General features: G+C 38.6%; 3 protein-coding genes across 4 annotated transcripts in view; 1 reads left to right on the forward strand and 2 right to left on the reverse strand.

Annotated features, from left to right (window-relative positions):
• Positions 1 to 16,266, reverse strand: part of LOC122342952 (NACHT, LRR and PYD domains-containing protein 3-like) — a 924,523-nt gene that overhangs the window by 470,338 nt on the left and 437,919 nt on the right. The window lies entirely within an intron of this gene.
• Positions 1,064 to 5,302, forward strand: LOC122343014 (tripartite motif-containing protein 16-like protein). 2 transcript variants are annotated; one of them, XM_043237284.1, is made up of 6 exons: positions 1,064 to 1,710; positions 1,971 to 2,063; positions 2,145 to 2,378; positions 3,837 to 3,987; positions 4,153 to 4,200; positions 4,398 to 5,302. In XM_043237284.1, the coding sequence occupies exons 1-6, from the start codon at positions 1,144 to 1,146 to the stop codon at positions 4,919 to 4,921; spliced, it is 1,617 nt and encodes a 538-aa protein (XP_043093219.1). In that variant the 5' UTR covers positions 1,064 to 1,143; the 3' UTR covers positions 4,922 to 5,302. The 2 variants fall into 2 exon arrangements, with proteins under 2 accessions (XP_043093219.1, XP_043093218.1); XM_043237283.1 differs by having other exon boundaries at positions 1,065 to 1,710; positions 1,968 to 2,063.
• LOC122343098 (gastrula zinc finger protein XlCGF8.2DB-like) lies at positions 10,141 to 15,009 on the reverse strand. Its single transcript, XM_043237423.1, has 2 exons — positions 14,237 to 15,009; positions 10,141 to 11,022 (listed from the first exon to the last, which is right to left on the reverse strand). Exons 1-2 carry the CDS (start codon positions 14,319 to 14,321, stop codon positions 10,286 to 10,288), a joined length of 822 nt encoding a protein of 273 aa, XP_043093358.1. The 5' UTR covers positions 14,322 to 15,009; the 3' UTR covers positions 10,141 to 10,285.

Consider the following 16,266-nt stretch of genomic DNA (forward strand, 5'->3'; position numbering starts at 1 on the left):
ATCCTCCTGACATTCTGATATTCTTAAAGAGAAGTTATATTGACAGAAAATAGAGAGATTATTCTTGGATTGCATCGCTAACAATAATTAAACTATGTTTTTCGGAGTGTTATTATTGTGCTAATGTCTTGAGGACTTCAATAAACAGCTGACATTTTTCATATTCTGTGTTGAAAATAAGCTTTTTCAATAAGCTGAAATTAACTCTTATCAGGGCATTTTAGCCATTTTTCCTAAAATTGTGCACACAGCTGCATCTGAAGTGGCATGATGTATTATTTAGTGCAGAACATTTGTCCTGGGGTTACAAATGCATTTAAATCCTTTTTGTATATAAAAAACATAAAATGTTGAATACCGTTATTTAAAATGATGTAAATAATAAGAAAAACTTTAAAAGGAGGCCGTCACTGTTAAAAAGTGAGTCACTGAGATTGAACAGAATTATTTAAACAATTGATTTATTCATAAACTAAACTTTTTTTTAAATATTTTTGTTGTTGACATAAAGCAAAAACAATACAGTGGCAATATAGAGTTATAAACCACATGCCATAAACCAAAATACACAAACGGTAATTTGCATGACATTTGCAGTTAAAAATTGACTGCAGTTCAATTATATATATAAGTGACCATTCATCACCAATAACTGTGTCATCACATGTGTATGTGATATTGTGTCACATGGCTTAGTATGTAAGTAAACAAACGAAAGGGATTGCAATGAACCATCCTATTGGACACTGAGAAGCAAGAAAAGGACAAGGTGGATAAACATCTGCAGGCGGAAACATTTTCTTAAGGGTAGACACAAGGATATAGAGAAAGAGCTTCACAACCATGTATGTAGAAGACTTTACAACCATGTATGTAGAAAATAATCATCAGTTTGTCATTGAAATGAATAAATTAAACATTTTCATTAAATGAAGTTTTCAGCCTTGCAGAAGGCTGTCCTCTGTAGCTTGTATTCTTAGAGTGTTTGAAACTGGCTAAATCTAGCATGCATGTTGTAATTTGAGACTTTACAGACACACCCATCCTGCCCTCAGAAGCAGGAAACTCCCTGGCTGAGGCAAGCTAAAACTCAAGTGTGACTGAGCCGTTGTGTGTTTACGCTACTTGTCTTCGTGCAGTAAAATGGCAGAAGCCCGATTTTCTCAAGAGGATTTCATGTGTCTGGTGTGTCTGGATGTCCTGAAGGATCCAGTGACCATTCCCTGTGGACACAGTTTCTGTATGGGATGTATAACAGATTGCTGGGATCAGCAGGATCAGATGAGAGCCTACAGCTGCCCTCAGTGCAGACAGACCTTCATTCCAATACCTGCTTTATCTAAAAACAACTTGCTGGCTAAAGCGGTGGAAAAACTGAAGAAACGTTCCGCTCACTCTTACGCCGAACCTGGAGACGTGCAGTGTGACGTCTGTGCTGAAAGAAAACACAAAGCCGTCAAGTCCTGCCTGATGTGTCTGGAATCGTATTGTCAAACTCATTTCGACCATCATGAGGAATTTCACTCGCATAAGTGCCACAAAGTGATTGATGCCACTGGACAGCTGCATGAGAAGATCTGCTGTCAACACGACAAGCTTCTGGAGTTTTTTTGTAAAACTGATCAACAGTTTATATGTGTGATTTGTACGATGTATGAACATAAAAAACACAACACTGTATCAGCTGCCACACAGTGGATGGAGAAACAGGTACAAACACAAAAATGCACTACGGTTCTTTTATAAAGCTGTCGGATTAGGAAATTCCAGGATTGCTTCATTCATTCTTGGATTGTGTTGTAATCTGTGAAGTACTATGAATGATCACTAGATGGCAGTCTAACCTCAATAAGCAGACACCGAGGACGAGAGACAGTTTAGTGGTTGAGTTCGAGGAGACTTCCAAAACAAAACAAAAAAAAATTGCATTCATGACAGTATAACAGTGTTATTGCTTTGTTTTTCAGAAGCAGCTGAAGGAGACACGGAGAAGGTTCCAGCAGAGAATCCAGCAGAGGGAGAAAGATCTTCAGCAGCTGAAAGACGCTATGAAGTCTCATAAGGTCAGTATGGAGAACACAAATTCAAACTCTCGACTTTCAGTCCTGCTGTAGCTCACTGTGTGATTGTGATGTGTCTAACAGGATTCTGCGCAGACAGCGGTGGAGGACAGCGAGAGGATCTTCACTGAGCTCATCAGCTCCATTGAGAAAAGACGCTCTGAGTTCACACAGATGATAAGAGATCAGGAAAAGGCTGCAGTGAGTCGAGCTGAAGAACAACTGGAACGACTGGAGCAAGAGATCAATGATCTGAGGAGGAGAGACGCTAAGCTGGAGAAGCTTTTACAAACACAGGATCATATCCATTTGCTTCAGGTAACAACAAATCTAGACAAACGGGATCATACTAGAATTGAGCAAGATCCTGCTGTGATAGGAGACTCACAGAGAATATATATATATATATATATATATATATATATATATATATATATATATATATATATATATATATATATATATATATATATATAATGAAAGTAGAATGTTTTCAGGAATTCTGTCAGCTGATGTTAGACCCGGAGCACTCAGAGGCTGAGCAGACTGCATTTAAACTACATAAAATGCGGAGGGCCACAAATTACAGTTTGCTTTATCAGACTTTGTTTAAGACAATATTTGCAGTTTTACTGATTTAGGAATACACTGTATTACTTATCTAAGGGTGCTATCACACCTGAGCGTTTGTTTCAGAACCAGGTGCGTTTTCCCCATTGGTTCGATTCGCTTAGGTCGCCACAGCAATCACTGTAGATCCACTCCAACAAGAAACGGTCCAAGACAAGTCAAAGAAACTTGAAGAAATCCCTCAAAGCTGCTGTCTTTCCATCTGTCCATCTTAATAGTATTAGGTTGGCAGTAACTTTTGACTGATCGAAAGTTACTGCCAACCTATTACTATTAATGAAATCAACAACAACAGAATACATTACATAATTGTTGTTATTAAATTAAATATTTGAGTTAAAGGCACAATATGTAAGTTTTCGCAGCTAGAGGTTGCATTTTCAAAACAGAGGCAAGGCTCAATGACGGAGCATGGAGCATGGAGCATTGTTTGTGAGGGTGAAGTCTCTTTACTCTTTAGTAAGGTTTTGTGAAGCCCTCTCCATTTCGGAAACGCCATGCTGATTCTAGTTTTATTTCAGTGTTTGTTCCGATACCTTCTTGTGTCAGTTGGTTTTCGTTTACTTTTTTCAGGATTCAGGATTTTCCATAATTTGCAAAGTGTAATCGTGATCCATGATAACCCGAGATGCACTCGCACAATAGATAGCTACCACTTCCGCATTTGTCCACATGTGTTGTCGTAGTATCATAGGTGGAATCTATTGCGTCAGATAATATCTATAAATTAGATATTATCGCGGATAATATATTGCTTCATTGATAGGCGACGACAACCAGGGATGGGTTATTATTCAAGGTGACATAAATGCTTGTTCATGTCAGAAACCAACGGATCAGTTTTTGGAACCGGTTCAATGAGCCGAACTGTCCTAAAAGAACCAGTTCACAGGAACAAACCGGACTTTGCATTGTACTGATCATGCTCTAACTTCGGTGGTTATCCTTCAGTGATTTTTAAGCAAATGGCATTCCTCACAACTGCTGGTAAAAGTCATCTACTAGTGCTTCTAGAGGTAGTGGTAGTATGCTGAACGGTAGTTAAGTAAGTAATTGTAGTTGCCACATGATTGCCTCCCTGTCAAATATCTGTCATAATTAAAATATGTAACTACTATTTCTTTATTTTATTTCTGTTTTCTCTAGAGCGTTCAGTGTCTCTCAGCACCACCTGAATCTACAGAAGTACCCAACATTCTCTTCGGTTCTCTCTTCTCTTTTGATAGCATTAGAGAATCTCTCAGTCAGCTGAGAGGCAAACTGGAGGATTTCTGGAAAAAGGAGCTCAGAAACAGAGGTAAAACTCAGAAAGAGGTAAAGTGCTGAAGATTTGAAAGATCTGCTCATCTCAGAAACGAGTTCTCCAATTATTTAATATCCCGTAGAAAACCACATGTCTTGGAGCAGAATCTTTTTCCCATGACATAACAATAATACTGTTAACATCTGTCGATTTCCACAGTCACATTCACCGACGTGGTTCCCAGGACCAGGAACGACTTCCTACAATGTAAGCCACTGAGAAAACAAGCTGAAAAATCTAGAAAGTAAAAGAAAAGAAGATGTATAGAAGTGTTATAATTGACCACGTAAATGATTTGCACATATTGACATGCTACTGAGACCATGAGGAGTGCAGATACATTATAAAAAACAAACCAAATAGATTCATAATTTACGATTTTGATGCATTTTTATCTCCATCAGATTCCCATCATATCACTCTGGATCCAAATACAGCACACAAACGGCTTTATCTGTCTAAGAGGAACAGAGTGATTACTAATATTCACACAGAACAGCCGTACCCTGATCATCCAGACAGATTTGGTTTTTGGCTTCAGGTGTTGGGTAAAGAGAGTGTGAGCGGACGCTGTTACTGGGAGGTCGAGTGGAACGGGATGTATGGTGTGTATATATCGGTGTCATATAAGAGCATCAGAAGGAAGGAAGAGGATTATAATAGTTGGTTTGGACATAATGATCAGTCCTGGAGTCTGTACTGCTGTCCCTTCAGATTCTCATTCATCCACAATAAGATAGAGACTGACCTCCCTGTAGCTTCCAGTCGTAGAGTAGGAGTGTTTGTGGATGAGAGCGCAGGAATTCTGTCCTTCTACAGCATCTCTGACACAACGAGCCTCATCCACACAGTCCAGACCACATTCACACAGCCCCTCTACCCTGGCTTTTGGGTTTATTATGATTATTCATCAGTGAAACTGTGTTAAAGAATCAGAATAGATTCACAAGAGATTCTACCCATAATGCTTTGAGCTGCATCATAAATCAGTGACAGTGAGATGATGATGATGATATCAAGTCATATGTCTTTAAAATGCTTTTTCGGCAGCTTGTTTTCTTTCAATACGATAAATCAGTTCCAACAATAAACACAAAACCAGTCCTAACTGAAAGAAAACAATATCAATGTCAATATTTGGTTATATGTGTGACCCCTCTGTGAAACTAAAAAAGTCTAAAGTCTCATTGTCTAATTTTGAGTACTCATAACCATAAAATGACGAAAATAGGTCATTTTTGTTTATTGCTGTAAATGAGTTATATACCAAGGTTTCGAGATAAAATTAAAGGCAATCTTACCCCAAAAAGTGCATTTGTAGACTGTATTTATTCACGAAAAGCAAATGATTTGCAAAATGTGTAACGGAATCATTTTGTTTTGTATTAGTTTTTTGTCTAATAATTTTTCTTCCTGTTCTCACTTAAAGGGTAAAAACTTTTTTAATATGCACATTGTCTTTTGCCATGATGTAGCTGGTGAAGGATTTCCCCTCAATATCCCCTCACTGTCTTTCATCTTTCATGGTGTTAAACAAGGATTGGATGAGAATATGCATGGAAATTATGTGCAGATGAGGCTATGATAGTAAAACTAGACTTCACAAGCTCAATTCACAGTGATTTCTGGAGGAGATGGGGTGGGAATGCTCGAACACATAATCTTTTCCTGACTGGGATGTATAAAAGAGATTTTTGCGCAGGTTTTGTTGTGTGTGTGGTTTTGTATTCAGTATTTGTGTGTGCATACACTTTTTGGATTACATCTATAGAGAAGGAGACCCCTGGTGCTTGGCAGGTCTTAAAATGTGGAAAATAAAACCTCAGATGAACTAGAACATAATATATTACACGAAAATTACAGCAAAATGTGGGAAAAAGTTAGATTTGGTGCTCTGTTTGGGATTACTGTCCCACTTTATTACCCAGTCTTGGTAAAGCTTGAACTGTTCATGGAGTTTATGGACTTAATAAAGGGAACACAGTGCATTAAAAACCTGGGCGTAAATTGGTATGGTAGATTGTACTTCATTTGTCTTCTGGGAAACATGCAAGTATCTTCTGTTGTTTCCAAAGAGTAGTTCTTAATGAAAAAAAAATGGCCCTTAATGCATCTTAGTTGCATCACTGCCTGCCGGCACTCGTGAACAACCATCATGACTCCAGAAAACTGTTGTAGATTGTCAGGTAAACACATTACCACAAGAGATGGTGAGGGGCGTTTCTGTCATCAGATGTGAAGGATGTAAAGGATGCGAAGATGAACCTGCGGACGTTGGAGAAGTTCTTGAAGGAGTTATAGCACTAGAAGGGCTTGGTAATGTAACTAATGGTGTTGCATTGCTGATTGGGCTAATATATAAGTTATCTGAAGGAGCTTCGATACACCTTTGAATTCCTGCAATGGACACAACCTCTCCACCAAAGTTCAAGCACTCAAGACCAAGCTTTTTACACCCTGAAACTATAACTAATTTTGTGTCAAAATAATATTGGGATCGCCACCTTAACGTGGTGGAGGGGTTTGAGTGCCTGAATAACCCTAGGAGCTAGGTTGTCTGGGGCTATATGCTCCTGGTAGGCAAACAGGTCCTAGGTGACAAGCCAGACAAAGAGCGGTCCACCCACCCCTTATGGACAATAATATTAATAACAGAGTCGTGACGTCGCCCGGTATGGCGCAGCCGGGGCCCTGCCATGGAGCCAGGCCTGGGGCTGGGGCCGGCATGCGAGCGCCTGGTGGCCAGGTCTTGCCCCATGGGACACGGCTCAGCCTGAAACAGCGGCATGGGGCCATCCTCCCGTGGGCCCACCACCTGCAGGAGGGACCGTAAGGTGCCGGTGCCTTGTGGTCTGGGCAGCAGTCGAAGGCGGGGACCTCGGCAACCCAACTCCTGGACATAGAATCTGGTTTTAGGAACATGGAACTTCACCTCTCTGGGGGGGAAGAAGCCTGAGTTGTTGGGGGAGGTAGAGAGATACTGGCTAAAGATAATCGGGCTCACCTCCACGCGCAGCTTGGGCTCTGGAACCCATCTCCTCGAAAGGGGCTGGACTCTTCACTACTCTGGTGTTGCCCCAGTTAGAGGCAGCGGGCTGGTGTGGGCTTGCTCATAGCCCCCCAGCTTAGCCGCCATGTGTTGGAGTTTACCCCGGTGGCTGAGATGGTCGCCTCCCAGCGACTCCGTGTTGGGGGGAGGACTCTCACTGTCATTTGTGCCTACGGGCCGAATGGCAGTGTAGAGTACCCGGCCTTCTTGGAGTCCTTGGGAGGGGTGCTGGAAAGTGCTCCAACCGAGGACTCTACCGTCCTGCTGGGGGACTTCAACACTCATGTTGGTGATGGTAGCGACACCTGATCTAAACCAGAGTGGTGTTCTGTTGTTGGAATTCTGTGCTAGTCATGGTCTGTCCATAACGAACACCATGTTCAAGCATAAGGGTGTCCACCAGTAAGCGGTAAGTGGATGGATGGATGGATGGATGGATAATATTGTGTCAAAGCAAGTTCATGTTTCATGTTCACACATTTGAATGCCTTTATTGATTTTTGGCTTTTTGTGTTTATGGGCATATGTAAAGAAGAATAGTTTCTTAAAAATTACATTCGTCCTTAACTCACTTATCTTAACTGCTGGTTTTAATGGCTTCTGAGTGTTCTTGAAGGAAAGACGGTGGTGGGGTGAATAATTTCACATTTTCAGAGATTATGCAAGGTGTTCACAAACTTAAAAGCAGCACTGCATATGATTATTGTAATATTCAGGGTTTTTTTTACTTATAAAAATAATTTATCTATTATTATTATAATATGCATACATTATGCTTATTTACAAGTACAACATTATAATCATATCACACTTTTATTCATTTCTTATAATTAAAACAACAATCAAATGAGCTTCTGACATGACAACATACAATATTTAATAAAATAAATTGTAATGACAGTAAAGCTGTATTAAATATCCTTCAAAAAGTAAAAGAAGCTGTCAGAATATACTATAATTTTTTTTGTAATTTTTTAAAAGTTAACATGTTTTAATCAGGATATTTATAGGCAAAAATCCTAAATTCTTATTTAATATTTTTATTTGTATATTAATTTGATGAGAACAAGTATTAATGTAATTCAGCTGACATATTTCTAGCAACACTTATTTGTTTTATTTATTAATTATTTATTATTTATTTATTTGTGTATTTAAATTCTAAAATAAAGAAATAATAATGACTGTAGCGATATATGCATTCAAAATTCATTTTTAATTAAAAAAAATCATAAAAATGTTATGATACAAGTGAGGCTTCCGCACCCCGTTTCTTGCACCACCAGAGGAAGTCCTCACTTTTGCAGGAGCATTTGTTCATGGGGTCACAAACTTTATTTCCTATTAATCAGCAGCATTATAGACACAGCGAGCCAATGTTGCCCCTGTTATGGATTTTGAGGATTGCTCAATAACTAAATGCCCTCCTCCATCCCCAACTCCTCTTCTGCGAGTCAGGATGGAGCCTTCACACTGAGAACTAAGTGGAACCTAGTCTAACAAAATTTGATCTGGATCTGGCCTTATGCAAATTAGAAAAAAACAGTGTAGCATTGCCTCGTATAAACCCTTTCTCCAATCAATTTTCTTGAAAAGTTTGGGAGACGAAAATTGAAAATCCATCCGTGAAAATGTTTTATGTCTGGATGAGAAAAAGGTATAGCTGTGTGTGGGTTTGCAAGATTGCCATAAATCTACACGCCCCAGACTTTCGGCCCAGAATGTAAAGCAGCAGTAGCCAGTTCCTTCTCTTTAAAAGCAGATGAACTTGATTGATCAAGATTATCATCCCATACTGCGTTCATATCTGCACCAATTTTTAAACAAATAATCAGTCAAATCTAACATTCTTTTTGTTAATCCCCTTAGTTACCGTTTCTGACCTACACAGAACAGTCCACTGTTTAGGTTTGTATATAAGCATGGACTTATTAACCTTAGCTAGATCTAGCCAATTAATGTTTTTTTTATCAGGGTTGAATGCTTTTTTTTGGAAATTTTGCTGTTTTGTTCGGATTCAGGAAATGGAATAAAATAAATTATATATTACCTATCCTCTCATTATACCTTGAATCAGTGTTACAAGTACTACAGGAACACAGTTTTTCCATTTTTTTGTAGCATAAATAAACCGATGCTAGCTTTGGGTCTTCCATTGTTCCATTGGGTCTTCGGATCATCTGCGTTCGAGGGGAGGGGCTTACCCATAGGTCAATTCTACAGAATACACATATCACCCATTATAATTGCAAACAATTCTCTCAGCAACTCCCGGCAATTTAAATATAACAACTTTTACCACTTAGAAAGCCACCGAGTCAGGTATTGGATTCCATTAGACCTTTCCAGGGCCACTGGGAAACCAACAATTCAAAATTACATCGAAGATTCATGTCCTCCATGTCCACTAGCTTAAGCTGCATCTGTTGTAGCATCGTATCTTAAGTAACCAGCAACGTTGAGTTGCCTTTGACATCCAATTGTATTTTCCCCATTACTAACTAACACTGCACCTACATATATCCTAACTCTCACTATAATGTTAGAGTAATAGTTAACTCATAGGGTTAGGGTTAGAATAGGTTGACATGTTCTTGAAAAGTTACCTATAGTCAGTAGAATGTCTGCTTGGGAGACCATCACAATAAAGATTTAGCACATATTAAATAGTCATATAATACTCTAATGAAAGTCACTTGACATGTAGGTGCAAAGATACTTATTGTCGACCGAACGTTTAAAAGGAACTATTAAAAAAAGTGTTACCCTTTTTCTGTCTGCTAAAGTGTTACGAACAAAGAGAATAAGAAAAAGTTTTTCAACTGCAAATTACTGACCAAATTAACAGTTCTAGATGAGAAGAACTTATCTACGCCACCATCTTATCCAGCTGACCACGTGACTGTGTATAGGTTTCTGCTTTATCTGGATGGGTGGAGGTTTGGATTTTGAAGCAAAAGTACTTGATTAACTAAAACAAAGCTTTTAGATCATTCACTCAGTATCAACATGTCATTTTTGACCAAAATGGCATTTAGATGCTTTTGCATCTAAACTCTAAATTCATACAGCTTTCAGTTTTGAATTTGGTAATTCATCTAAACACTTTAAGGATTTTTAGACCTTTGATTTTATTAAAGCACACAAATGACAAATACATATGAGCATATCCGGGTTAGGGGTTAGGGTTATTTTAACTTGGCAGTTGATCAAGTAGCACACTGAACAGTAAATCACAACATGTTAAAGACCTACTTCACGTCTGAAACTCTGATCACCTGTAAACGCCTTCTCTCGCGTGTGAATCTTTATATGTTTTCTAAGGGTTCCTTTTTCAGTGAAACTCTTTCCACACTGTTGGCAGCTGAAAGGTTTCTCTCCGGTGTGAATCCTTATGTGGACAATGAGGTGTTGTTTTTGTGTAAAACTTTTTCCACATTGAGGGCACATGTAAGGCTTCTCTTCACTGTGAATTCTCATGTGGTTTGTAAGGTGTGGTTTTCGAATGAAGTTCTTTCCACACAGCTTACAGGTGTAAGGCTTCTCTCCAGAATGAATTCTTATGTGCTCTTTAAGGTTTCCTTGTTTAGTAAAACTCTTTCCACACTGTTGGCAGGTGAAGGGTTTCTCTCCAGTGTGAACTCTCGTGTGATATGTAAGGTCTGCTTTTCGAATAAAACCCTTTCCACACTGTTGGCAGGTAAAAGGTTTTTCTCCAGTGTGACCTCTTAGGTGAACTTCAATGTTTCCTTTTCTGTTGAAACTCTTACCACAATGTTGGCAGGTGAAAGGCTTCTCTCCAGTGTGAACTCTCAAGTGGACCTTGAGGTCAGATTTTTTTTTGAAGATCTTTCCACACTGTTGGCAGGTCAAATATATTCTATTTGCTGTCTTTTGATCTCTTTTTTTAATCTTTTCAGAATGAGAGTCGTCGTTTTCTTCATTGAGAAGATGGCTTTCTTCTTTCAGTGTTGTCAGGTCTAATGCAAAAAAGATTCAAATTGACAACTTTAGGAAAATCACCACAAAGAAAAAGCATCAAAATCAACAACATGTAGATATTATGCACTGGCCAAGTCAGTGGTATCAAACCCAGTCAGAAGACTATCTGGATCAGGCGTTTGATATTTAGGTATATTTAGGGAGGCTGCAACCCATGGCGATTCCATTGACTTGGAGGAGTACACATCATCAGTGACTGGATACATCGAGAAGTGCATTGATGATGTGACCGTCTACAAGACCATCACCACACGTTCTAACCGGAAGCCGTGGATGAACGCTAACATGCGTGCTCTCCTGAAGGAGGGAGACTTCACCTTCAGAGCAAAGGACTGGGCGGCCCTGAAAACATCGAGGGCCAAACTGTCCCGAGCTATCAGAGAAACAAAGCACGCTTATGCTAAAAAAATCCACGGCCACTTCCAAAACAGCAGTGACTCACGGCACATATGGCAGGGCGGTCAAGCGGTTACCAACTACAAGACAACTTCACCTGTCTGTGATGGTGATGCCTCCCTACCAGATGCGCTGAATGACTTCAACGCACGTTTTAAGGCACAAAATAAAACAACGGTGAGGAAGTCCACCCCTCATACCAATGACCCAGTACTGTGCTTCACCACAGCTGACGTGAGGAAAACTCTTTATAGAGTTAACTCTGGACTGGATAGAGTCTACTGGACCAGACAACATTCCAGGCAGAGTATTAAAGGAGTGTGCAGAGCAGCTAGCTGATGTCTTCACTGATATCTTCAATATCTCTCTGAGCAGCTCTGTCATTCCAACTTGCCTCAAAACAACAACAATAAGAAGTCTGTGGTTTCGTGCCTCAATGACTATCGTCCCGTCGCACTCACACCAATTGTGATAAAATGCCAGAGGCTTGTGATAAAATGCTACCACCGACTTGACCTATTACAGTTTGCGTATATTGTCCATGACGGGCATGCTATCACAAGTCACATCTGGACTCAAAGGGAAACTACGTCCGAATGCTGTTCACTGACCAACACACTAAGCTTTAAAGTTTTAAATGTAAATGTATTAGGTGTTAAATGTAATCTCAAAACCTTATTTATTATTTTAGTTATTTGTTCTAGGTAATGGGGTCATGTGATCTCAACATGCCTCCACATGAGGGGACTTCCAATCAAATAAAACCACTTTAATTACAAGACTGATGAGACATTTTTCAAATAGATCATTTATTTTCTGTAGCGTTAGACATTTTTAAAAGCATCAAATGAGTGAGTTCTGCTTTAGGAATGAAAACCAACCTGTTTGTTCCTCAGTATCTTCATGTTTGCCTCTAAATGTTTCTTCAATCTTCATGTCTTCACCCTCCTCTAAGAAATGCCACTTTATTAGCATTAGTGAAATGAATCAACCTCCATCTGTTTTTAGATAACTAGAAAAGTACATTAGCATTAGTGGAAGTAACCTCCATCTGTTTTTAGCAGTAAATTAGGAGGTATCATATTGTTCAAAAGTGAAATATGGAGTTCCTCAAGGCTCAGTGCTAGGACCGTTACTTTTCAACCTGTACATGTTAACTCTGGGTGATATTATCAGGAGGCATGGTGTTAGCTTTCACTGCTATGCTGATGATACTCAGCTCTATATTTCTTTGTGGTCTGGTGATACACACCAAATTGAGAATCTAACAGAATGCATAGTAGATAAAGAAGTGGATGATGAGTAACTTCTTAGGTTCTTCTGAAAATACTGAGGTGCTAATAATTGGATGTAAAAAACCCACATGTAATAATCCAGAACACAGTCTATCACTTGATGGCTGCTCTGTTAATTCTTCATCATCAGTTAGGAACCTAGTTGTGCTGTTTGACAGCAATCTTTCCTTCGACAACTATGTTTCCAGCATCTGTAAAACTGTGTTTTTCCATCTTAAAAATATATCTAAATTACGACCTATGCTTTCAACGTCTAATGCAGAAATTTTAATTCATGCGTTTATGACCTTGAGGTTAGATTATTGTAATGCTTTATTGGGTGGTTGATCTGCACGCTTAATAAACAAACTTCAGCTAGTCCAAAACACAGCAGCCAGAGTCCTTACTAGAACTAGGAAGTATGATCATATTAGCCCGGTTCTGTCAGCACTGCACTGGCTCCCTATCAAACATCGCATCCAGACCAGAGAGGAACTTCATCAGAGACCAGAATACCTAGATGAGCCCCATGGCACACTACAAGTCTTTTCACAATCTGATATGCGCTTCAAATTTAACTGGAAGTTAAATGCTGGGTATCCAGTCAGAGGAGAACTAGCCCCAACTGAGCCTGGTTTCTCCCAAGGTTCTTGTTTTTTCTCCATTCTGTATAGATGGGGTTTTGGTTCCTTGCTGTTGTCGCCTCTGGTTTGCTCTGTCGGGGCACTTACTTTCTACTAATTATTGTCGATTTGATTACGGAGAGCGTCTCTGCATTTAATAACAAATAAGTGTTGAATCTCATCATTACACATTACTATTGATCTATTCTCCTATTTGATACACTCTGTATTGTTAAAAGTGCTATCTATATAAATAAAAGTGATTTATTGATGACCATATACAAGAGAAAGCAAGAACCGTTTTGTTAATTTTTCCTCACTGGTGACTAATCTGAATGCCTCTGAATGGTTATTTTATATATGATTTGTTATAATGCTCAAAGCTGGGGAAAACGTGCATAAAGAAATATTAAGCATTGTTAACAAACTTCTTACATTAAAGTTTTCACGCATTTTGGATGTAGTTTAACTGAACTGGAGCATTTTGTTGACCTTTCATATGGTTTAAAAGAGCAAACTCTGCCTAAAAAGAAAACAGACCCGACAGGAGGTTACTCAAGTCCTGAACATACACTATCCAGAAAAAGATTTAAATGATTTTAAACTATTTAAGTTAAATTTATGCAGCTTTGCTGAAAAGTGGAAAATATTTTGGCTATTTGTGGAAAAATATAGGCTTATATTTATTGCAGGGTACTGTCCTGTCTGTCTCCTACTGTTTTCTTCAATTTATACTCTTCAAACACTGTCAACTTTGTTTTATTTCCCTCCTTTTGCGTAGGAAGGGGTTTACGTCTCTTCAGGGCAGGTTTTGTATGCAAGCAATCGTTATAAAAGAGGCCTCAAGACAGTTAAATAATTATCAAAGGAGTTAATCTTTGAGAAAAAGAAAAACCAACCTGTTTGTTCCTCAGTATCTTCATGTTTGACTCTGAATGTTTCTTCAATCTTCACGTCTTCACTCTCCTCTTTAACAAATGCCATCTTTATATTAGTGCCACGTGGATCTCGGCTGTTTCTCCGGGTGTTTTTCTGTGATTTTGGACTGTTTAAGAAAAGAATAAATAACAGAAGAAAGAAATTATGAATCCAAACCAAATCTGTAGTTCAGATTTACCTCAAGAATTACCTGATGAAAACAAACAACCAAAACTAGCACATAAGACACATATCATTCACAACTTTCACATTTGTATTTCTATTTAGTATTTACTGACTTGTAAATTATTTAACAGATCACACTTTAATAAAAACAGCTGCAGTTTGTGTGTAAAAGTTTTCATTATCACGTGTTCGTTGTTTTGAGCAGCAAGAGTCATCGACGCGCGGCGATTCGATCGATTCAAATCAGTGAATCGTCTCGTGAATCAATTGATTCAGTTTCTATCAACACTTACCAGTGGAAGAATTCGTTTAAGCTAAATTATTTACTAAACAGGGACCGCAATGTCACTAAATAACGCATCACAGTGTTACATCGGCTAACAATGTATCTTCCGTGTAATTCTCTAACGAGTTTTAAACACTTAAAATGATTAAAAGCCAGCACATTTCTTCGGTTAAATCACAGATGTAGGAGCGCGGCGCAGCCTTATGACGTCACATCACCAGACCAAAATAAAAGTCTTGTTCGATTTCATCGAGATCATTTTACATTAGAAAATGTTATACCGAGCAGCTAAGACAACATGCAAGCATAAACTGCAGAACTATCAAAAAATATATATATATATATATATATATATATATATATATATATATATATATATATATATATATATATATATATATATATATATATATATATATATTTATAAAAGAAAATATTTATTTTTTTTTTTATTTTTCGAATAATTTATTAGGTATGGAAACGATTATTAATTATTTGTATTGTAAATTTAATGTCTTCCATTCATAATTTATAGCACGCCAGCCACATAGCTATCCCAGCTTTTGATATAACACGACTCAGCTTTACGTCAGTTTTATGATGAAACACAAATTATAAAGAAGTCTGTTGAAGGAACTAAAGCACAAAAAGACAGGAATGATGAAGATCTGCAGTATCCTTTGGCCGCAGTAATTAAAAAGTCTCTTAAGTCTGCCATTGTATTCCCGTTGAAGGCACTGAGGAACTGAAAATGTCAGTTGATGAAATAAAGGATGCGAAAGTGAAAAAGCCAGTTGGCAAATGTGGGGGGTTTGCGTTGGGATGAAGAAATCGTTGAGTTTTTGATGCCAGAAGATAAACTTTATTATCAGAGACAACAAAGCCGAGAAGACTCCGCAGAGCAGTCTACAGAATGCTTTCCCTTTCATACGTTTTCTTTAAGGCGTGTTGTTCACTGAAGAGGTGGCTCCCAAATCTGGAATAGTAAGAGGCCCCGCTTAAGTTTAAGTTTCCACGCGGACCACAGATACCAACACAGGCAAACGGCTGTATTAACATTAACATTCTTTCATATCTTGACCAATAAAAAACTTTGGTCCACTTTATTTTGATGGTGCTTATAAACAATCTGTTGACAATAAGTACCTTTGCACCTACATGTCGACTTTCAACTTCCATTAGACTACAAGTAGACTGGTAGGGTTAGGGTTAAAAGTGAACAAGTTCTTGAAAAGTTACGCGGTGCGCTGGAAAAAAGTACGGGATCTCTCCAGATATCAGAGGAGGTTGAATCTCTGACTTTAAGGTTTTCCAAGAACAGCAAGAACGAAACATCGGACAGAAAGTTGTGGATATTGAATGCTTGAATGCTCTGTTCTCGGGACAAAAACCTTGAGGGATTCTTCAGTTCGCAATGTGTCACTTTCAAGACACGCTCTGTAAAGCTGCAAAGAACTCTCTTTATCTAGCAAAACACCACTAGAGCATCAAGAACATTTGTCCTCAGAGGATCGAGAACAGCAGGGCAAACTTTGTCCA

This window comes from Puntigrus tetrazona, chromosome 4 (assembly GCF_018831695.1).
Source record: "Puntigrus tetrazona isolate hp1 chromosome 4, ASM1883169v1, whole genome shotgun sequence".
NCBI classification, from domain to species: Eukaryota; Metazoa; Chordata; class Actinopteri; order Cypriniformes; family Cyprinidae; genus Puntigrus; species Puntigrus tetrazona.